Below are 24431 nucleotides of genomic sequence, written 5' to 3' on the forward strand. Positions count from 1 at the left end.
TGCAAGAAAATTTCAAGTGACAAAATCAATACAGAGAGTTGAGAAACCTATTTGAATAGAACTCTCTTTTAGAATAAGAATAAAGACCTGAAGAATATTGCTGTCACCCAACAGATGGCTAAGAGCACATTTTCAGAACCTCATAAACATCCACCAGGCGTGGCAGTTCCTCTTCCCTTTCCATAAACCCTACCTTGGGTCATTTCAAACCTTCTAGTGGCTCCTCCCATACTGTCCACCTCCTCTTCCCCACTCTAAGATGCTATAGTGTTTGGTGTATGCTTACATAGGCTCAGGGGTCCATTTTCCTCCTTTTTCTGAGATAATTTTTATTGCAAGTAATATCTGATGAAAAAGATTATTTTTCCTTCAGAAACTCTTCACATATTCATTTTTTATAAGTCGTAAGATCCTTATGCTAATATTTCTACTATTTTTCTAACATTTTGTTAAACTAGTTTTGAGTTGTAAGTATATGAACTTGTTAATTGAAACACTGTCAAAAGCTTACATTTAAAAAAAAAATTGTTCTTTAAGTTAAACTTTGGATCCTAACCCAAATTGATACAAATTAGTGAGGTTTGTTCTTCAGCAAGCATTTGTAGCCGACTTTCAAAGAATAAATAAGCTACATGAAAGTGTTTATGACAACCTATGAAAATTGTATTTCATGTTCTTTTAATTTAAAATTTACTGCAAAATAAAGCCCTTCTTTCCTTAAATTTCCATTGTTGCTTAGGTAACAATTCCAATTATTTTTTAAATCTGTTGGCCCCAAATGTTTTCTGAAATGTTTGACAAATATGTCATTTGTTAAAAAAAAATTCTCTCTGTATTTTTTTGTCCACAGAAACTGCCCTATTCTTCTCCAACACTTATTTCCCACATCTATAACATGGAGATAATAAAATCCACCTTCCAAGATTACCAAGTTAGTTATGAGAGCCCTCTAAAAATTATAATGCATTAAATGTTGGGTAATACTGAAATAAATATTGAACAATAGCCAGTAAAGAGTCCTTACACAAGGTACTGTGTTCACAAATGCTTAACCCCTTTATTTGCAGTAGTCATACTGTTGTTGACAGAAAATATGTCAATCCTAGTCTCCTACTGAATTTATACATTCCCTTCATTTAAACAATTGTGATACTTTCAATCTTTTTTCTTCTAGAATGTGGAAAACATATTATTAAATATACCTGCCTGGGTATCAGCACCGTGTGTTTTTCTGCTCCCTGGGAACCTTGTAATTCTGTCATGATAGCACTTCCCATACCTCCTCTCTCCTCCATTAGACCCATCATGGAGCCTGATTTACCAAGAGAAGTAGGGTTTGCTACCGGTTTTTAAACTTCACACACAGGAATGGTATTCATGAATACACAGTGAAAATTCACCACATAAAATACTCCTTTTTTTTTTTAGAAACTTGATACTGAAGAAATTAGCAGCCTTATGACAAAAAATATTTCAAAGCTTGCAGGACCCACTAACAATATTTTAACCTTTCTCTGTGTGTATGACAATTTATTTCTTTAATAATGCAGTTTTAGTAATTTATCCCAAGTATAAACCACTTATCCATGGATTTCCCATTTAGAAAAATAATTTTAAACCGGTATTTCCCAAAATGTATCCCAAGGGAAAGATGTTCTCGAAAAAAAAAAAAGGCTCTGTAGTCCAATAAATATGTGAATGCCACAATCTATATTCACCTTAGAAATTCAGAATGGCCCTTGGCATCTATGGTCAATAACTTCTTCATAGGTATATGGGTGTTGTACTACTCATTCAATTTCCTCTACGTTTAAAACATTTTATAACTTAAAAAAAATCTGGGGCTTCCCTGGTGGCGCAGTGGTTGAGAATCTGCCTGCCAATGCAGGGGATACGGGTTCGAGCCCTGGTCTGGGAAGATCCCACATGCTGCGGAGCAACTAGGCCCGTGAGCCACAATTACTGAGCCTGTGCGTCTGGAGCCTGTGCTCCGCAACAAGAGAGGCCGCAATAATGAGAGGCCCGCGCACCGCGATGAAGAGTGGCCCCCACTTGCCGCAACTAGAGAAAGCCCTCGCACAGAAACGAAGACCCAACACAGCCATAAATAAATAAATAAACCCAAAGTGAAAAAAAAAAAAAAATCTGTATCTCTCTTTTTAACTGGAATTTCCCCGTGCTGTTTAACCAGAGTCCATTTCTCCTCCATCTAGATATCTTCCAATAGTAGAAGCAAGTATTTACAAGAGTTTAGAAGTATACTTTGGGCTCTGCATCTCCATCGACCCAAAGAACAGTGAGTTCTTCACCAAACAAAAGCACAACAGGTCGTAGACACCAGTGCAGAGGAGGATGGAAAGGGCGAATTCACACCTCAGGGGTTCTCAGCCACATGCAAGTTAGAGGTGAAAGGTGACATCACTGTATTTCCATCACAGGCTTCAACGACACATAGACACATAATTCAACATGCGTGGTAAGCCTTTTCCCGCCTGTATTGCTACTAGCCAGGTTTTTTCCAGTATAAGAGCTATAGATCTGAACAGACTGATGAGCCTGAGAGCTAGAATGTTTCTGTCCTCTTCGCACAAGTAGATAAATGACTCACAGCTTCCTGAGATGAAAGGGAAGATTCAAGCTCACCACTGATACAATGGAACACCCCAGAGTTCAGATGAACGAAGTCACTTCAGGAAGCAGTTCTCTGAAATACCTTGGTAGTGTGGAACAAGCAGGAGGCTGTAACAGTCAAAATAACTGTAGGATTTTGAATCCTTGAACAAAGTTTTACAAAAGATTCTTTTCTGGAACCACAAAGGAGATAAATTGCCATCCATGTCTAATTTCAGGAGGTCTGTGGGCCATATTTAGTAACAATAGGCAATGACAGAACAATATTATACCAATTTTATTTGATAACACTGAAGCATTGAGACATCAAGTTACTTGATAAGGCCATGCAACTAGCAAGTGAAGAAGCCAGAATTTGAACCCAGAGGCTGTTACCTCACATCTTGATTTACACAGAGGAAACAGTGGGGAGGGGGGCATATAGAGGGATCACCTGCTTTGACTCAACCATGTTCCCTCCCATCTTACTAACGAGCCCACTACACAGGTCATATTAATGGACTAAAATTATCCTGTCTGTAGGTTTTATTAAATGATATTTCAAGGCACATTGCCTTAAAAAAATTGGATTTAATTTAAAATGTCGGAGCACTTTTTTTTTTTCTCCAGTGGTAACCCTTGCAAAATAATAGTACAATACTACAACCAGGAAATTGACATTGATATAATCTACCAACCTTATTCAGATTTTTCCAGTTTTACGTGTATTCACTTGTGTATGTGTGCAAGTGCATATGTATTTAGTTCTATGCAATTTTATCATATGTAGGTATGTGTATTCACCACCACAGGCAAAATACAGAACATTTCCATCACCACAAGGAGAGACCAGCCATCCCCAATTAGTTCGCATCAGTGAGGGTTTATTTTCGCTCAGCTTTCCATTATGACAAGAACGTAAGGAAAGCAAGTATGTCATTGGAAATTGTCATGTGTAGCATGGAGACTATACACTCTTAGTCCTCATGGAGCCATGGACAGGCAGAACCCTTTTAATTTTTTGCACCTCAAGGCTCCATGGTCTTCTGCAAGATGAGATCCCCTCTTGTGTGTTACTGCAAAGTTCTTACCCTAAAATTACGGACTCTCCTTCAAAACTCTAGAGTCAAGCCTATTTCCCCTATGTATAAATTATAACACTGGGTTTTCCAAATAGTATCTTCAATGAAGTGTGAGAACTTGATCACTCTAATTCCACTACACGAATCTCAGAGTTATATTCCGTTCCACTTCATCCAGTAAATGAGAGCAACAGAAGTTATTTGCCAGATTTGGTGATCTAAACTCATCCTTTGACTAGCTATTCAGGAATTACCTCCTGGCCAGGCCATATAATCTTCTTCATATAGACTGGCTACAAACGTTTTAGGATATATATCAAAATTACATCCCAAACTGTGGTAGCCAAGCAAGGTCTCTCGGCAGATGTAACCTTGATCTTGGGGATAAAGAGGAAAAGGGGCTTTGAACTTCTTTATCGACAACTTGGCAGGAATTTGCCAGGCTGTAGGCTCCCCGGAAGTGGAAGTCGGCCTTATTGACTGCTGTTTCCCACATGCATATCAGGAACATGGCAAGCAATGGCCCATAATAAACATCTCCTGAGGGAATGACCAGAAACATGGACAGCAAACCCAAAGAAAATCATTCTTATTTCAGAGATTCGACTAGGCTGGAAGGTTGGCTATAAGGGTCTCTAAGTATTCTCAAATATTTCAGAAAGTCTAACGGAAACCATGCATTTACCTTAATAGAGATGGGACAGGACAATTAAAGGTCAAGTTCCCTCAGCTTTAGCAGACATTGTATCAAGCCATAGTACAAGACTGGTTGTGGTGTGCAGACCAGAAGTTCTGACTGCGCACACTGTAGTGGGGAGGGAAAGGCTCCCACTCCTCTTCCCTTTGAGCACCCATGAGCAGGAAGACAGGGTAATGTGACCAGGACAGATTTCCTAATGAATAGGCTCCGGGGGCTCTCAGAGGTCAAGGACATCCCAGCTGTAGCTCCCTGGCTCCTCCTCACTAAGCTCAGGTGAGGGGATTCCAGGCAGGGCTGACTTCTCGCTTTTCCTCCTTTTCTAACCCTTGTGCTATGGGGCACTGCAGGCTCAACTAGTAGTAAAATCTGGTGGAGGAGGAGAGGCCCTAGTTAAGGGCTGAGTATAAACTACGTCTTCCAGACCAGTTTACCAGGCACACCACGCCAGAGATGAAGGGAACTCGGTTCACGATGAAATGGGGCTCATTTGCCATTTTCTGTCATCCTCTGAGCACACGTGTCCCTTGAGAACTGCACAGGGAGGGGGACTGACCTGGACAGGATTCACAGAGGGTCCTGCCCACCTCCCACAGCCGGAAATGAGACCACCTTTCCCTGAGGTACTTTAGGGAGGAAGAGCATTCCAAAAATAGAAGTTGATAAGCAGTGAGTGGTAGATCACTTCAGGAGACTGTGATTTTTCTCACCACAACTCTAAGGGAGTGAACTACCTGCAGATCATTGCAGGCACAAAGGACTAACCCAGCAAGGAGGGCGAGAACTTGGGGGGTGGCAGACCAGGGTGCTAATCCTGGTCCCACCTAGGCTGTTAAGCAGCCCTAGCCAGACAAGGCATTTCACCTTCCCTAGTCCCGGTGTACTGAGCAGTGGAAAGAGGGTGTTGGGTTACCAGATAATCTCTGTTTCCCTTCCAAGTCTGGCAGTCGACAATTCAGTGAATGACAACTTTGTCTGGTATCAGAAGCACATGCCTTCCCCTCGAGCCAACGCAGACCATTTGCAACACACATACTTAACAGCAAACTGGAATTCAGTGCTTACTGCACGGTCCCTGCCAAAGGCTTCTTAAAGCCATCTGATAGCCCAGAGACAGTCTAATAGATGTGCTAACCACCCCAAAGAGCTGGCACACATGAAACAGCTTCCTCTCCATTAATATTTATTAAGCACTGAAGGTGGGCACTTTGACATATATTATCTCACTTAAAAACCTTTCTTCCCTTGGACTTCCCTGGTGGCACAGTGGTTAAGAATCCGCCTGCCAATGCAGGGGACACGGGTTCGAGCCCTGGTCCTGGAAGATCCCACAGGCCGCAAGGAGCAACTAAGCCCGTGCGCCACAGCTACTGAGCCCGTGCGCCACAACTACTGAAGCCTGCGCGCCTAGAGCCCATGCTCCGCAACAAGAGAAACCACTGCAATGAGAAGCCCGCGTACCGCAAAGAAGAGTAGCCCCCGCTCACCGCAACCAGAGAAAGCCCGCGCGCAGCAACGAAGACCCAATGCAGCCTAAATAAATAAATAAATAAATTTACTTTAAAAATTTAAAAATTAAAAAAAAACAAACTTTCTTCCCAGTTTTCCAATAGATGAACTCTTGATAGAACTAATAGCGGTCTTTCAGGTCCAGGTTTCTCCTAACCTTATTATAACACTACATTATCAATCCCTTCAGACTCTCCGGCTCTTGTCCATAACTAATACACAGCATCACAGAGCACAGTCCTGAGCCTAGTTATCTCAGCCCCCTACTGTTTTGCTTTCACTGAGTAGCAACTTATTTTAGAATCCTTCCTCCGTTTGACAGTGTCCTTGTATTTTTTTTTTTTATTTTATTATTAAGCTCTGGTTGGAGATATTATTTACCTGGTGTTCCTCATTCAAGGGCCCAGGAGGCTAGTTTTTTGTTTTTTGGGGGTGTGTGGAATCTTACCACTGCCCATAAATATGTAAGCTTCTTCGATCAGAAATTGAAAACTGTGTAATACAAAGTTTGTCTTCTTGTCTCATTTAAAGCCCAAATTAGCATCCATTACAGTAATCAAGTATCTCAGATACTTAGTAGCATCTATTCCTCTATTTCCTCAGCCTTCCCAAATACTCCTGAATATAAATGGGCACAAACATCACAAATAAATAGAGGGAGATTAAAAGCACAGGCTATGGATGTGAACCAGGGCTCTGCTTGTGACCATACAGTCTCAGGTGTGCTAATTCACATCCAAGTCAGTATACTCAGCTGGAGAATATTGATTCCCAAATCATAATTTCTCAGGAGATCCTCCTTCATATAAAGCATTTAGTGCAGTTCTTGGCTTATAAGTATTCAGCAAATATTCATTCATATTAACATTACCTTGGAACCCAAGTTGTCCTGCATTTCATTCCCATTCTTTTAATGATTTTATTGATTCCTCTTTGTTTTCTCTAATCCACTGACCCCTGACTTTTTTACCAGCCCATGACCCCTTCCTGTCCTTACTTTTCTTAGATCCCATAGTCCATCATTATAGTCACAGCAGTGCCAACTTCATCAACAGTGTGTTCTCTCTTGTCATTGCTCACCCACCTGGCTAAACTGCATCTCTGCTGAATCCAGCTCTCTGCTTTGTCTCCAAGAGACAGTGAAGTGTAAGGCCTAATGGTACTAGCTCTGGAGTGAGACTTCCCAGGGCTCAAAACCTTGCTCTGCCACCTAACACCTGTGTATCTTTAAGTAAACTGCTTATCACTTCAGTAAAATGAGGATGATATAATAATGCCTGACTCAGGGATATATAATGAAATTTAAATGAGACTGTACACTTAGACTTGCACTAGCATAGTAATTAAACAACTTAATAAACATTAGCTAGCATTCTGTTTGTTATTATCACTCTATGCTTGAGCCAATGGAATGAAGGTGGGGAAAATCACGTACCCAGACAGACTGCTTACACTGTACAGGTAGAACCACAAACATTAGATGGGCCCTTGATACTGTCTAGCAACCTATTTGATTTCCCTGGTACATTTGCTCTCCCACTCTCCCACAACACTATCTTCTGGCTTTAGCTCTTATCCCAAATCTCTTTTGCTCTCAGCTGATGGCCTTCCCTCCTGCTGCAGGGGGAAAACAGAAGCCATCAGGTGAATACTACTTCATCTGACCACCATCCAATATACAACTACCCACATCTGGACTTACTTTCTCTACCTTCTCCCTAATTCAATGGAAGAAGGGTCTTTGCATCTGTCAAAGACCAATTCCTATACTTGGGTTCCAGGTCCCCTGCCCTATGACTTTTCTAAGGACCTTCCTCCTGAACTTATCCCTCTTTTCTCTGCATCTTCGGTTCCTCCCCAAGGTAACCCTCAACGATCCTCACCTCTTGGTATTCATGCCCTTGCATATCTCCCCCCCTTAAGTGTGGGTGGAACCCATGATTCACTTCTAACCAATAGAATATGGCAAAGATGATGGAGTACTGCTCCTGGGATTACAGTGCCTTATATGAGTCTCCATCTTGCCAGCAGACAGGGGCTAAGATTCTCCTTGCTGACTTGATGAAGTAAGAGGCCATGTTGAGGAAACCATGTAATAAAGTACTGCAGGAGTAGAGGTGGGGTGGGGCAGAGCGGCTGGGGGAGAGGGGCTCTAGGAGCTGAGGGCAGCCTACAGGTAACAGGCAGCAAAAAGCTGGATCCTCACACCTACAGAGGAAAGGGAATGAATTCTGGTAACAACCTGAGGGAGCTTAGCAGTGAATTCTTCCGCAGTCAAGCCTCCCAAAGAGACCACAGCCCACCCAACATTTTGACTGCAGCCCTGTGAGACTCATCAGCAGACCCAGCCAAGCCTGGCCCTGACTCCTAACCCACAGATACCGGGAGAATGGCTGTGAGCCAGAAAGTTTGTGGTACTTTGTTACACAGCAACAGAAAACAAATACACTTCCTACACACACAACAGATCATTCCCAACATGCTGTAGTCACTACATTAGAGTCTACTGTATCCTATCTTAAAAAAAATCTAAACCATATGCTCTCTCCCCCTTCTCTCTATTCTCCTTTCCAACAAAAGAGTTTTTCACTATGTCCTTGCCTCTACTCACTGCTCAGCCCACTTGGGTCGCATCCCTGACTTCACATTCTTTGGTTACGGATACCCATACGTTCCATATTATCTAATCCAAATGAACATGTCTCTGTCCTTATCTTACTCATATCCCAGTGGTATTCAACACAGTTCATTACTCCCTACTTTTGGAACTAAATGGACTTTCCATTTTCTAGTTTTCCTTTGACATGTTTGGCTGCTGCTTCTCAATCGTCTTTGCTGGCTTCTCCTCCCACACCCAAACTTAAACAGTGCTGTGCCCCAGAGTCTGGCCCAAGGCTGTCCTCTGGCCTGCTGCACTCTCTTTCTCATCCCCAGCTTTAAATGACATCAACACATCTCCCAAATTTCTCTCTCTAGCCTTGGCCTCTCCCCTCAGCTCCACACATTACAGCCATCCACCTACTTGAAGTTTCCATGCCGGTGTCTAAGCGTCATCTCAGATTTAACATGCCCAAAACAGAAGACTTGATTTTTCTCTTTGCAAAAATCTGTTGTTCTCCCAGTTTTCCTAATCTCAGCCAATGGCACATTTGGCCAACGTTTACACTGGGGCCTCATCCTGGATTCCCTTCTTTCTGTCACCCTCCCCCCCGCCACGTAATCCATCAGCAAGTTATTGCAGGTGGATCTTCACAATCGATCCTGAATTTGTTCCCTCCTCTCTAACTCCACTCCTAGTCCAAACTGTCCTCGCCTCTCGTGTGGACTTCAACGATCGCCATCTAACTGGACCCCTGCTCCTCCCTGCTGTCCTCTATACTCCACACAGCATGACCTTATTAAAAATACAAACCATTTTGTATGTTTAAAACTTTCCAAAGACTTCTTACTCTACTTTAAAAAGGTCCACCAGGCTCTATGTCGCTGGCCTTTACCTGCCTCCCTGACGTATTTCCAGCAAGTTCCAGCCATACTCATCCTCTTCTCCTTCCCACCTCAAGACTTCTGCAATTGTTATTCTGGAAAGATCTTCCCAAGTTGCATGTCTCAAATCTCAGATCAAATGTCCCCTCCTCAGAGAGGCCTTCTCCCTACAAGCTGTCTCCTTCCTCCTAGACACTGAGATATCATTATTTCCCTCATGGCATGCATCAAAATCTCAAGCACCATGCTTATTTATTTGTCTGTTTGGTTGGTTGTCGCTCTGGCTTCTCTTGCTGGATGTGGGCATCTGGAAGGTGCTTACTGTTGTGTTCTAGAATAGTACCTGGCACATATTAGGTGCTTGATAAATATCTGAATAAATGAATGCCTAAATATATATGAGATTGACATTAATATATGCATTAGAATAAAATGATACTATTTTATTCATCAGAAAAACCTCTCCAGATGCAGTGTCAAGATGGCTTTAAAGCAGTAAAAGATTATAAAAATTATACCTCAAACTACTCAATATATAAATTCCTGAAAAGTTATGGGCAAACGATAACAATATAAAATGAAGCCCCTTTTGAAAGAATTAAGCAGAAATTTGCTCGGAGATGTGAAAAATCTTTTCTGATAGTGTGAATGATCACACCCTAGTTCTTCTATTTTTATAGATTTGATTTTTTTTTTCTACATTGGGTTTGCTTTGATCACGGAGCATAAATTATAATCAATTTTTCTATTACAAACTGTCCAAACCACAAGACATCTTTTCAGTATTTCTGGACAAAAATGCTAAGGAGTCACTACTCTTGTTCCTTAATGTCACTGATGTCATGTGATTTAATTCCAAACCCAGCTATATCCTGTAGCCATACAATGCAGGCTTTTTATTAGACCATGGTAATGATGGTGGTCATGGTCTGGATTCCAACAAGCAACTGTCAAAAACTATCATCCCAAATGACTACTTGCTGAAAATTTCTCACTCCCAGAGCTGGTATTTCCAGGGTGGTCTAGGAAAGAAATTTGTGCCCATGTCTACTCTGGGGCTATTCTAAATGCTGATGTTTAACATTTCTTTGGAACTGCTGACTTTTTGAGGAGCTGACTTTTTTCTGCAAGCCCCTGAAGATTTTTTTTTTTCTCATAGTCTCTAACTAGTAAGCTCATTTGTTTATGTGTTTTTCTTCCTGAAATACCAATATCTTCTGAAAACTCCTATCAGTAGTTTTATTCAGTTGATTTTAAGCACCACTCTTCAGAAAAATCACTCACTCCACTGCTTACCACTTGCTGCCCTCAAAACTTCTTAGCAACATACACTGTGCATGAACCTCAACGTGGTCTGCTTTGGCCAATCACATGCCTGAAAGCCCAGCCAGTCAGTTGTGTAATAATAAAGCCCTTATCTCCTGAAGATACACAAACGGAAAGATCTCTCGGTGCTTCAGCACACAAGGGCCTTTGCTTGAATTCTCAGCAGAAACTCACGTCTATTTTAAATGGCAAATTCCCCCCACTTTCTCCAGTTTCCTATTTTTTTCCCATTTGCTATGCTGAGGAGGGGAAAAAACCCCAAATGCTAAACAATGTCGAGTTTTAAGCCGCGGGTGCGGGGTGGGCGGGGCGGCATTGCCAAAAGATGCCAGCAAAATGCATGTATAAACCGGGACTTGGTTTTTTGCTGTTCTGGGTTTACCGGTTCCCTCACAGGCGCTTTTGACGGAAACTCATCCACAATTGTTCTTGGAGGCAGGAGGGGTTGAGAGATTGACAAGAGAAGCTGTTTGCTAGTTCCTATGAGCTTGACTAGTCCTCAGAATAAGGGGAAGGGGGCCACTCGTGCTTCCTCGGGAAGGACTACAGCCTCACTGCCTCCTACCTCGCCCGTCCCCACCGGGCGCAGACCGGCGCCTACCTCGTCCCATCGCCAAGTTCCCCGCCTCGCTCGGGAGAAGCGTCCTTTGCCCGCACCCACATCAGACAGCACGCCCGCCTCGGCCTTGGAGGAAAGTGGGAGCGGCCGCCCGGTGAAGGTGCTGGGGCCCGAGCGGTGAGCTCATCAGTCCCCTAGCTCTGCCCGCGCGGCCGCCGGAGCCGCCGGACACACCCCTCCCGGCCCGGCCTCTGCGGTCCCCGGTACCGGCCTCAGCCCGCGCCGCGCCGGGACCCCGGGCCCGTCCCCTCACCGCGCCGGAGAGTCCCGCGCGCGCTCGTCCCCGCACCCCGCACGCACCTTCAATGCTCCCCGGCCCGGGCCCTTGGGGAGCTGGCGGCCGGGGCCGAGGGCCACGAAGCGCTCCTCGCCGTCCTCGTCGTCGTCGTCGCCGTCCACCACCTCGACGACCACCTCCTCGTCCTCGTCTTCCTCGTCGTCATCCTCCTCCTCCGCGCCCCCTCGGGGCTTCGCCTGCACCCGCCCGAGCCCCCTCCGCCGCCTGCTCCCGCCCTCTTCGTCCTCGTCTTCCTCCCCCAGAAGCAGCAGCACCGGAGACGAGGCGGCAGCGGCGGCGGCGGCGGCCCCGGCGGCCCGAGGGGGGCCGGTCCCGGCGCTGCGCGGCGGCGGCAGTGGCGGCCTCCAGCTCTCCGGGGCCGGGGCTGGGGCCGGCGCCGGGGCGGGGAGCGGGAGCCCGGGCAGCGCGCCTTCCCGGGCGGGCGCGGGGCCTGGCGGCTGCAGCGCGGCGTTCCCCCGGCGGCTGCCCAGGCTGGAGCGCTTGGCTAGACGCCGCGCCTGCATGCCTGACCGCGGGCTGCCTGCCGCCGCGCCGAGCCGGAGTTTGTCACCTCCCCCCTCGTCCTCCTCCTCCTCCTCCTCCTCTTCCTCCCCGGGCGGCCGCTGTGGTCGCAGGCGCCCGGGGCTGCGGGGGGCTGCGGGAGCCGCCTCCCCGGGCCGCCGGCTGCCACTGGCTGCAGAGGCGCGGGCGCCGCCTTCGCTGGACCGGCCCGCGGGGACGCCGGCGGCCGGCGGCTACGGCGGGGCGGCGCGGCGGCCGCGGGCGGGGGTGGGTGTGAGCGAGCGGCGCGCTGCCGCCGCCGCCGCCGCCGCCCCGGAGCCGCGGGCCGCGCTGCGCTCCATGCGGCCGGCGACCGGGCCCGCGCGCTCCGGGCCTACAGCTGCCGTGCCCCGGCGCGAGCTGTTTGTGTTGTGTATTTTCCACTACCGCCCCCCTCTTCGCGAGCCATTCCTCGCAGCCCTCCGGTCTCCCCGCGCAGACAAAACCCGGACTGGATTTATTTTTCCTTCCCACAGCCTCCGAAAATCGGGTGCTTCCGAACAGTCGGCCCAGCCGCGAGGGCCCACGCTAACCCGTGGCTGCTTATCCCCTTTGGAGGGAGGAGGATCGACTTGGCTGGAAGTAAGGTTGGCGGTCAAAGTCAGACTTTTGAAGGAAGAGATTTGCCGCAAGTCATTTAATGGTCTCTGCCGGGCAAGGCGACTACTCTTGAGCTTATATGAAATCGGGGAAGGTGTACCAACCCGAGATTTGGCGTTAATTCCTAACTTGAATCATCAGACTCCTTTGGATTGTTGAGGTACTGTTTCAGGACATTGCCCGCCAATCTCTCCGTCTCCTTGAACACACCATTCTAGGCCCTTCCTATTGAGCTCTCTTGGCGCTGTGCTAAGTCTTGCAGCTTTTATTTCTGCATTTTTACCTTGAGTGCCTGATTATAAGGCTAAATTTCAAGAAGCCTTCGGTTCTCACCATTCAATGTGTAGACTACTGGCACTGTACGGGCCTTTGGAGAAACAAACCGGGGTGAGGGTTCAAGATTACTTGAGTTTGTTATTGTAAAAATTAATACGAAGTAAGATCAAGTGTGGAAACCAAACGCATAACCAGTTCGCCACGTAAATAATGGCACTGTCACTTTCTAAGGATTTTTAGGTGTGACAAAGGAAAGTCATTTGCTACTGTTTGGGGTTAGGCTGTATGGTAAGCCGTGTCCTTTACATTCAAATCATAAGCCAAATTCCACCTCTGTAGCTGAGAGCTGGGGAGGATCTCACTCACCACACTCTCTGGCAGGTGCCTCCATGAGGCCTGTGTAAGAGATGACCTCACCCTCAGCTCCCTTTCATGGTAATTACTGTAGGAGATTTAACATCATGTGCCCTGTTAGACACTTGAAGGCAGCTCATTAAATGCTCACTTATGGTGTCTTCCAACTGTTGAACATTTCCACTGGGATGATGACAAAAATTCTAAAATGAACTTTTTGTTCTTCCTGAATCAGAGTAGCTTCCTGATAGACCTATTTCGAGTAACGACACTCTCATTATAATCATTCAGGCCCAAAATAGCGGTATCATGTTCACTCCCTTCTCTACCTTATTCCTAGAGGCAGTTGCTCACAAGTCCAATCCATTGTTCTTTCTGAAATGCCTCTTGAATCCACCCCTTCCTCTCCATTCCCAAAGCTCCTACAGAATTTCATGACCACAAAAGTTAAAGTTTCTAACAAGCTTTCTACACCCAGTTTCTCAGTAACACACCCTGCCCTGACCCCCTCCAAACATCAGCACCGGATTCATCTTCCCCAAACTTCATTCAGATCAAGGCATTTTCCAGTTGAGCTTTCCATTTGTCAACATTTCATTGGAGAATTCAGAGAGAGAAAAGAAAATGGTCTGAGCATTTTAAGAGATGGTTGTGTTTGATCAAAGTATGGAACAGCAGGCATCGGCCAAGAAGTAAACTAATCAGTATCAGTGAGTGTTTGTGAAGAATGAAGGTCACTGAAATGATTTCATTTCAACTGCAAGAAATTTACCTTGGTCCATTTGAGGGATGATTTTAGAAAAAGGCAGCAGGGTCTTTCTCTGACCAGGAAGAATAAAGATCAGAGGCAAGGGGTTGGCTGATAGGTACAGGGAGGCTGGTGGAGAAGAACAAAGGTGAGACAAGTGGGCTAATGGTTCAACACGTGGTCTCAGGAGCCAGAGTACCTGGGTCTGAATCCCAGTTCTGGATTTACCAGCTATATGCCTTTACTCACCCTCTCTGTGCCTCAGTTTCCTCATCTGTAAAATGGGGATAATAGTGGAACCTTCCTAATAGTAAAGTTGTTTTGTAGGATAATGAGTTAATATGTGTAATCATCTTAGAAGAGTGCTTGGCACAAGGAAGATCTATATAAGGGCTTGTTACATTAAATGTATTGATGGTGGTGTATAAACAAGGTATTTTGGGGTACTGTCAAAGAATAACAAGGTAGCTCTCTTTTAGCAAGCTCAGAACTGTCAGTGACTACAAGGACCTGCATTTAAAGCCCGACTGCATCTTATCAAGGGGCTATGGGCAGGCCAAAGGTAAGCTTTTTATGTCTAAAACTATCATAGATGATGGAAAGTAAGTGTTTTCCTGAAAACTGAGAGGAAAGACAGAGTAAAGTGAGTTCCTGATTGGTGTTTGTGGTTTAGTGGAAGAGGTACTAATTTACACCATTGTACTTTCTTTCAAAATTACTACACGTACTTTGAAATCAACTTGTTCTTTCTCTCAGGCCACCTCAGTGGAGCCCACACACATCCATTCCCTGGCCTCACTGGGCCCAAGACGCTGCCCTCTGAGCAGGAGAAAAAGACTGACCTTGATATTGGGACCACTAAGTTAAGGCTAATGTCACAGAAGAGGTTTGGTGCAAGCTGGGCTTTGAGAGAAGAGAAGGATCTAGATGGGCAGGGAGAGGAGGATCTAGATGGGCAGAGAGACCAGTATGATTCAGGCAAATTCAGGCCACTGCAGACCAACCTCATGAAATCAGAGCACGTAAAGCGAGAAATAAACTCAAATTACCTGATTCATCAGGAATCAAGAAATATGTCATTACATGGGCTCATGGAGCACTGCTCATGGCACTCATGGCTCAGAAGTCAAGAAATATCTCATGATGCCAGGCACATGGGGAGGAGCCAGTGCTGCTTCCCTCTCCTCTGTTCCCCAAACATAACATATTTTTACTTCTAGTACTGGGAACACTTGTCACTGAGGATGAGGTGTGCCTGTAAGTCATGGGACACAGAAGGCACGTCTTCCAGAGAATCTGGTTTAACATCATTTAAAACACGCCACCATTCATTCAATATGTATTTATTGAGCCCTGCTAAATGCCAGGCATTGTTCTTGGCACTGGTGTGCAGCAGCGAACAAAATAACCCTCACTGGGAGGAGAGTAGATAACCACCAGAGAATATAAGTGAACTCTATGATTTCATAGATGCCATAAGCGCTATAGAGGAAAATAAAGCAGAAGAGGGGGTAGAGAGTGCTGGAAGTTTAATATAAAGAAGTAAATATTTATACTTAATATTTATTTAATATATTTAATTTCTTATTTGTAATTTATATTTATTGATAATGATCTATAATTATATTTATTAAAATTTATTATGTATTTCTCAAATATATATTTCACATTATATTTAATATAAATAAATATATTAAAACAAACCTAAGAACAGTACAGATCATAATGTAGAAGTTGATTGAAACTTGCAGCAGCAGGCTGTTTCAAGCATTACAATGAACTCTATCTTTTTCCCTTGGATAGGATCAATTCTCCTCTGCATCCTGCGTGCTTTGGCTGAACAGTTTGAGAAGCACTGATGAGGAAGACAGAGGATGAGCTTTGAAGTAAGCGCCACCCCACAACCATAGAGCAACTGCCTGCCTCGTGCCTGGTTTCTTCTGATCCTAAATGATTCTTAAACCTTTGAATTCTGAGCCCCAAAGATACCCAAAGCATTTTTTTTTTACATGTACTAAGAAATTGTACAAAGAAAATCAGGCTCAATTTAACATTTTGTTCAATTTTTAAAAATTCAAGAGTCAGAAAAAGAATAATCACACTCCCCAAATCATCAAGGATAACCGTAACCAGGGCAGAAATATAACAAATGTCTACCCTCCCACAAGAGCTCATTTATGTCCTTGAGAACCTTAAATAGATGGATTCCTTGAGAGTGGCAGCTCCTTTTAAAAATTATTTTAAAACTAAAAGTAAAAATTTGCCCTTTAAACAAGTTATAAAAGTAAGATTAAGTTAGTTTTTCCACATTTCTGGGAAACTTAAAAATGATTTCAGATGATGACTGTCATCCCACCGTATGAAAAATAGATTAAGGTTTAGAGAATCACTCAGCTATTACACCCTTCAAGCTGAAAGCCTGTGTAATTCAAGCATAAACCTCCACCCAGATAAATGTTTCTTCCATGAGCAATTAACTCAAACCCTCTTTAACAACACAATGTACTTTCTACACAGTTCTTTAGAATACCTCCCAGAGACTTGGATTTTTTTTCAATTTATTATTATTATTTTTAGTGAGCATAAAACTGATAGAATTACTTTCTTTTTTACGTGACACATTTGGTATTTTGGGGTGGTGTAGGGGGTGTGTGTGTGTGTGTGTGTGTGTGTGTGTAGACGAGAGAGAGATTTTGTTTCCTGATCATTTTAGTCATCTCATATTGGCACTTGAAAGGCAATGGAAAGAACACTGGACTGGGATCCCAGAGACTTGGGTTTGAATCCAGATCTGAGGATTACTTGCCATATGAATAGTTAAGTCCCCTAATCTTGGCAGGGTTCACAACTCAAAGATTAATGAGTTGTAGTCTTTAAGGTCTTTCAACTTTTGAGATCCATGATGTAAGATATGGACCCGAAGTATGATTTAAGTTTGAGATTAAGCCAAATGCCCATTATTAAAATCCACGAATGGAGTCTAACATGTATACCTACAAATGTATGTAGGATCTCATATAGACATCTCCTTTAACCCAATGTGACGTGCTGTATCTTAGGACTGCCATCTCTGTTCCTATCAACCTCACCCTTAATTTCATTGGCCCTCGCTGCTTTGCTGGGAATGCAAAATTATGAAACTGTGCAAACACTTGCTACCATCTTATTTTACTAGTTATCTCTTTGGTGATAAGTTGCCCTAATGACTACAAACCAAGTAGTTGCTATTTTGTATTATTTGTATTAACATCTCTTTCTACAAACTGAGGATTGCCTCCACCCAAGATGTATATTTACTTCCTACTAATGGTATTTTCATATCTCTGAAGTTTTGCTCTCATCTTTCTTTTCCTATCTCTTTTTTTCATCTAAGATCCTTCTGGTACAAGTAACTGAAATCCCCACTCACCCAAAATAAAAAAGGAGGGAGGGGATTTATCAGTTTGGGTAACTCAACCACAGATGGGCCTCAGTTTGGGGAAAATTAGATTCAGGTCTTATGTGATGTGTGGTCCTCTATCTTTCTCTGTGTGTGTGTGTGTGTGTGTGTGTGTGTGTGTGTCTGTGTTTGTTATCTGGTCAGCTAGACCCAGGTCATAGGCAGCTCTGGCCATACACCTATCAGCCTTGTGACCAGGCGCAGAGGAGATCTTTGCTGCCTGCAGTAGTTAAGGAAATCCCTGCAAAGGACCCTGGATGGCCCTCTGGGTTATGAGCCTGTGTCTGTGGCCAAGGTTGGAGTGCTGTGATTGGCAGCCTTCACCAAACCACATGGTTAAAGGGAAGAAGGATGGTTACCGTCCTGGGCAGAAAAAGAACATAAAAGGCCACCATGTCTTATAAACATAACCAATATTATCTAAAATCTGAAACGTAAAAATGAGTCAAAGGGAAAAAACCACATCTAATCTAATCTCCCTACCAAAAGACAACTACTGATATTGTTTTGGTATTTTTTTAAAAATTTTCTATGCATGTTTTTTTTGTTTTGTTTTTCCACCTGGTTTTATAATTTAAGCTTTTGCTCACATATGGCAATATAACTTGTAGATGGATTGTGAACTAGTAGGAAAAAATAAATTGTGAAAATATTACAAGAAAATGTGCATGAATATTTTTATAAACCCTGGGGGAATGACAGCCATTATAAGCAGGATGTCAAGTCAGATCCACAGCAAAAGGCTGATAAATTTGACCACAAAAAAAAAATCCTTTAAACTTTATGGTAAAAGTACCATTAAAGAGTTTTAAAAGGCAAAAGTTGGTTGGTTTTTAACATAAAATCAAGGATTAATATACAGCCAAGTACAAATAATTCAGTTTTATTAAAACAATTAAGTATAATATTCACCTATCAGACTGGTAGAAATGTTAAAGCTTTGATAATATTCATTGTGACTGACAGTATGGAGAAATGGGGCCTCATGGATACTGTTACAGTATTTACCATAATTCTAAAATGCACTTACCATTGGAAACCAGTGATTTCACTTCTAGCTGTGGACCCTAGAGAAATATTGGTACATGAGCACAAAGGAGCACAGAGAGGGTCCTTGTTACGGCACTGGTTTTAATAGCAGAATATTGAAAGCAGCATAAATATTCATCAAAAGGAGAATGGTTTAAAAAGAAGCCTTTGACAACAAGGGAACCACTATGCAGCAGCTAAAAAAAGTGAGGGAAGTCTCTCTGTACTAAAAGGAAAGAGGCTCAAAGTTTTAAATGGAAAAGGCAAGATGTAAAATTATATTTATACATGATCTCATTTGTGTTTAAAGCAAAATCCCACAAAGTATAATGTACACTCTACGTAGTGTGATTTCAGATGGCAAAGTGGATAGATAGATGGGAAAGTGACTGAAAGTTACCTCCCAACCCTGGGAGAGGTGAACGGGATTGAGGGAAGAGGTAAAGGAGGCCTCCTACTTACTGTATTTTTGGCTTTTTAATAAACTTGAATTTGTGTTCAAATATTATATAGGTCACTTTAAAATAAAGAGTAAAAGCTCTTCATAGCATAATTTTTACTACAGAATATTCTGTCCAGCCGTTGTGCTATGATTTCACCATGTCTTGCTATTTTCAACAGGGCACTGCCAACTTTTGTACAGAAAACATTATACATCTTCTGGATTCCTTCCTTAGGATCAGAGCCAGAAGTGGAATCAGTGGTCCCAGGGTGTGCACATTTTCTTGATACATTTCACTAGATGGCTTTCCAAAGGAGTTACTGCAATTGACATTCTGACAACCATGGGAAAGTGGCGGATTTTCTGCACTCTCCCTTGCTTTGATCATATCATATCTCATTCTTTCCATCTTTCCCTCTCTTTGCTACTTTGATAAATGTTCCATCAAATCTCATTTTGTTTTAATTTCTTCCTTTGATCATTAACAAAGTATTTCCCCATGTGTTCAAGTTTTATTTCCCCTTCTGCAAATTCTTTTCTTATCCTTTGCCCATATTCCTACAAGAGTCTGGGTTTTCCTCTCCACTGGTAGAAGTGCTCCACATTAAAAGTCCTCTTGTCTTAGTTTTTGCAGATACTTCCCTAGCTTTTCTCTTTCTCTTTAAATTTCTTCACGTTTTCTTCCCCAAAGCTTTAGATGTATCTATGGGCCTTTCTTTTTCCTTCTTTGCTGATTTTATTTACAAATTCCTATCACTGTTTTCCCCTGAGGTTTGTACTAATAACTTCTGCTAGACTTCATCCTTTGTCATTTTCCTTCCATTCTTTTTATTTATTTATTTTTGCTGCAAGGCTTCATTTCAATTTTGTTTATATGTTATCCAACATACTAATTTCCTTATACTACAGAATGTGCTAATTGCTTATTCTTAAAATTAAGTTTTCAGATTTGATTCTCATTTACTTAGCATTGATTACATGCCTTCCTGTCTGTATTTTAGTTAATAACTCTTGGTTAATCCTTCATTTTAATAGGAATATTTTTAAGTTTAAATAATGATCATCCGAACAGTAATATCTCTAATAAGTAATGTTTTTTAAAATACTAAACTTAACCTCTTTAAAGTATTTAACATTAATAGAAATGTGAGCATACAAATGGTTCATCTGCTAGCACATTCTGTAAAAACGGAATTGGTCTATATCTGCACTGTCCAATATGGTAGCCACTAGCCACATGTAGCTATGGAGCACTTGAAATGTGGCTAGTACAAACGAAGAACTAAATTTTAAATTGCATTTAATTTTCATTAAGTTTAAATAGCCACATGTAGCTAGTGGCTCTGGGATTGGATAGTGCAGGCTTAGACCTTTCAAGGGTCATTTTCTACTTTCCAGATGCATTTTTAGGTGAATCTGACTGAGCTAATTAAGGAAACAAATTACACTCTTGAAGCTTTGCTGCAAGTCTAAAATCCAAACTGTGTTTTCTCATCTACTTACCTAATTTTAAAAACCTAATGTTTTTGAATTATTAGCTTATATTTAACAATTCTCATTTATTACCTTCATCAGGCTTCCAATTAGGCTATTTTCAGGTTGAAGGGTGGTGAGATATCAAAAGCACCTAATGTATCCCCTCTGCTTCCAGAATTATTTTTACCTACACCATTTTAGTTCCTATGTTTGTTATTTTATTCTCAAGCTATTCCAAGGAAAGAAGTACCTGAATTAACCCCAGTAACCTATTATAAGAGTCTTGAAAGCCATAAAATATAATGAGACATTAACACATGCTGATATAAATGCCCCTGGGATTTCTTAAAAGCTAGTTGTAAATTTCTTTTTGTTGTTGGCATGTAATATCATGTAATATCATGCCTGTTAATATGAAAAAAAAAAAGAGACAGAATTTTGCAAACTGTCTAAAAATTCCTAGGTGCTCTATACCCTCAATACTAGGTCTAGAATTTTCCCTAAACCAGTGTAGATATAAAGACTGTCCATCTGGCCCACATGCCTGGAGTGAAGGAGGGCAGGGGGTGGGGAGTATCAGCCTTTATCATCTTCAATTTCTTTCATTAGGGATGCAGAGATAACCTGCAAGTTTTTTCTGTCATTTCTTTAAAAGCGATGGAGAAGCTGCTTGTCCCACCACCTTCTATACAAAAACCCCACTATCCGCATGCCCCCAGTAACTTCATCTGTTTACCTAGTCACAGCCAGTACTGCCACTTGATATGTTACTTCCACATGACAGGCAAAGCTGATTCCAAGACCTCTGGCCTAAACTGAAATTTCAAACAAAACCTGGTAGTAAATACTGTTGTCTCTTGCTCCTTTCCAGAAGTTAAGGGAAGGGAAGAGAAGAAAAATGAAGAGAAACAGAAAAGGAAGGAGAAAAAAGAGGCAGGGACAAGAAGGGTGAGCCGCAAAAAATATGAGAATAGTCTTGGATCTTTGGTAATTTACTATGTTATATATAAAAATCCACACATCAAAGCTTTTCTTCTATTTAGCCTAAGTGTGTCCTTCAGAAAATTAGGGCTGATTTCCCTTATTCAATTCTCACTGAAAAGAAAAAACTGCTAGTTGGGACCTTGGATATAAAAATAATGATTTTTACTAGTTTTAAAATCTTTCCCTATGGGTTTTCAATACAGAGTTTCAGTCATGATGCCATAGTCATTTCACCCAAGTTGTTTCATGAGGTTTTTTTATTTCACTACTTCTATATTATTCTACTGTTAGTGACACTGTTTTCTTGTTAGCTTTAAATACCTCTCTCCCATTCTCACTTCATGTTCAATTTCTTGTTCTCAATGACCTCTGTATTCCTTTTAATACCTTGCAAATCATCACTCATTCCCTATCTTCTAGAATGTAAAATCAGATATCACCCTGAGTATATGAGCCGTCGCCTTTTAGAAGAGCATTCAGCTTGTGTTACTTAGGACTATAGATATTCCTGGCTGGGATTAGCTACATAATTTGCGGAGCCCAATGAAAGATAAATATGCAGGGCTCCTTGCTCAAAATGACCATAAATTTCAAGACAGACAGCAGAGCAGTAAACCAAACGTGGGATCTTCTAAGCATGGGGCCCTGGGTGACAGTCGGCAAGCCCATGAAGTGAGCCCCATTTCCAGGTTTGTCCTGTGACACTGGGAAGGGTGGGTACAATACACTTATGGTTTCTTCTACTTCCTCTTCTCCAGTTTCTTCTCTTTCCTTGGAGAAGGAGAATTCCACGTTAGGAATTGAGAGCTATCTTGTGCTTGGGCCTGTGGGAGATTCAGAACCTACCTGTTCTAGGAGGACTTGGGAGCTTGTTGGGGACACTGAAGAATTTTTGAGCAGAGGAGGAATGCTGTTCAATGTGCATGTTAGGAAGGTTATTCTGGTAGCAGCCCAGAACATAAACTGGAAGGGAATGGTCGTAGAGGCAGGGAGTTCTGCCTTAGTCCAGTGAGAAACAAAGACAGTTTGAACTAAAGCTGCAACAGAGGGTAAAGTGAGGAGAGGGTAGCTTTAAGAAATATACAAAACAGAAATCAACAAAACCTCTTGACCAATAGGATTGGGCAACACGAGAGAAGAAGGAACAAAGAAAAATTGTTTGTTTCCAACTCATGGGACTAGGTTGAGCCTAGTGAGAGTCACAGGGGTAGGGGAGCAGAGAGAAGCAGGCTTAGTGGGGAAGATAGTACCATTTGGGGAAATGTTGAGTTTGAGGTGCTCATGGGCATCCAGGGCAAGTTGTGTGATCATTTTTTGGGTATATTGACTTAGGAGCTGTGCTGGTCCTTGGCCAATTTGCCGTTGGATCCATTCCTCACTCTTCCCCCAATTTGCTCTTTATTGTAGGTTGTCAATCTCTGCCAGCTGTTTCTCTCAGACACTCTTTGCAGGGGCTGCTAACTGGGTTTAGCCAAAGAGAGACATTGATGGGAGATTAGAGAGAAGAAGGCAGAAGCCAGGAAATGCCTCCCCTGTCTCTGCTCTAGGGGTGTCCTCCCGCTGGGCTCGTCTCCTCCAAGGCTCCAGTTGCCCCACAGAGACCAGTGGCTCCAGTTTTCACCAGATCACTAGAACCATTGGCCACAGTATGATGGCCCCACCTCTTCCTGTCATCCCTCCAGCCTAGGGGGTAGCAGCTTTCAGTCACTAATTTCTGGGTTGTCTCAACAACTCTTGTTTGTTTTCTCAGCTCTTCCATCACCTGGGGGGATGAAATTCCTTATATATTAAAATTTAGAGTGTTTTCTCTTTTCCTGCCTGGTACAGGACTCATTAGCATACATAGATGTTTGCTAATGTAATTGAACATGTTTTGAGATGGCAGATGAGGACTGAAAATTGCCAATTGACTTTGGTAACAAGTTGGTGATATTAACAAGAGCATTTTTCAGGGGACTCCTAAAAATGAAAGTCAGATTGCAGTAGATTTTAAAAATGGCGGAGAATTAAGGAAGTAATTAGTGTACGTTTCAGGTTTTTATTGTTTTCTAGAAATTTAACTCTTAAAGGAAGGAGGGAAGGAGATAGGATAAAGAGGATTTTTTGAAGATGAGAAAGACTTGGATATGATTAAAATAAAATAGAAAAGAAATAGGAATTAAGAGGAGTAACTGAAGACAAAAGACCCTAAGAGCCCAGTGGATAAATTGACTGCATTGGTAGAGGGTTACTTATTTGTCTCATAGGAGAGAAAGAACCTCAAGAATGATGTAGAGTGCAGATATTTTTGTAGGTAGGAGGCCAGATAAGAATTTGATTTAGTTCAAACCCAAGGGCTTCTATTTTCTCTGTGCTGGTGGGTTTCCAAAGAGTGGTGGAAATGAGCACTGGTCCCTCAGGAGAATGGGAGAAATAGCAGATACAGGTCAGGGTCAAGTCATGGCATGAGGAAGGAGCAGCTGAAATTGGCTCCCACAATTGGTGTTTCCACTGTTGAACTGTGGGAAGTTCTCCAGTTTCTCCCAGAGCTGGTGTAAGAGTGAAGAAGGCAAACAAACACATTTGACATGTGCTGTGGTTCTCCATTGACCAGCAGCATTACCCGGAAACCTCTTAGATGCAAAATCTTAAGCTACGCCCTAGACCTAATGAATCAGAAAATCTGGGGGCAGGGTTTAAGAAGCCCTCCAGGTGATTCTGATACACTCTAAGGTTTGAGAACCACTGCCTAGACCATGGCCACCAAGGTGCCATCTGCAGACACGCAACTAACTTGAAATGCAGAATCTTAGCCTTCCCACCCCCAGAATCAGAATCTGGGTTTTAACAAGATCCCCAGGTAGTTTGTAAGCACGTTTAGTTAAGAAGCACTGAACTTGGAAGTTTATGCTCTCGAGGGGTATTTATAGATTAGCCAGT

General features: G+C 42.8%; 1 protein-coding gene across 4 annotated transcripts in view; it reads right to left on the reverse strand.

Moving 5' to 3' along the window:
- Positions 1-24431, reverse strand: part of ZNF704 (zinc finger protein 704) — a 228981-nt gene that overhangs the window by 198960 nt on the left and 5590 nt on the right. The window contains exon 1 of one of the 4 annotated variants that reach the window (XM_061171753.1): positions 11627-12165. The exons of 2 other annotated variants lie outside the window; for them this stretch is intronic. In XM_061171753.1, coding sequence (XP_061027736.1) covers positions 11627-12127 — 501 coding nt within the window. In that variant the 5' untranslated portion in view covers positions 12128-12165. Of the gene's footprint in view, positions 1-11308; positions 11352-11626; positions 12166-24431 lie in introns of those variants that run through there. One more of the 4 variants, XM_061171756.1, reaches the window with a different exon arrangement.

The sequence above is a fragment of the Eubalaena glacialis genome, chromosome 17 (genome assembly GCF_028564815.1).
Source record: "Eubalaena glacialis isolate mEubGla1 chromosome 17, mEubGla1.1.hap2.+ XY, whole genome shotgun sequence".
Lineage (NCBI taxonomy): Eukaryota > Metazoa > Chordata > Mammalia > Artiodactyla > Balaenidae > Eubalaena > Eubalaena glacialis.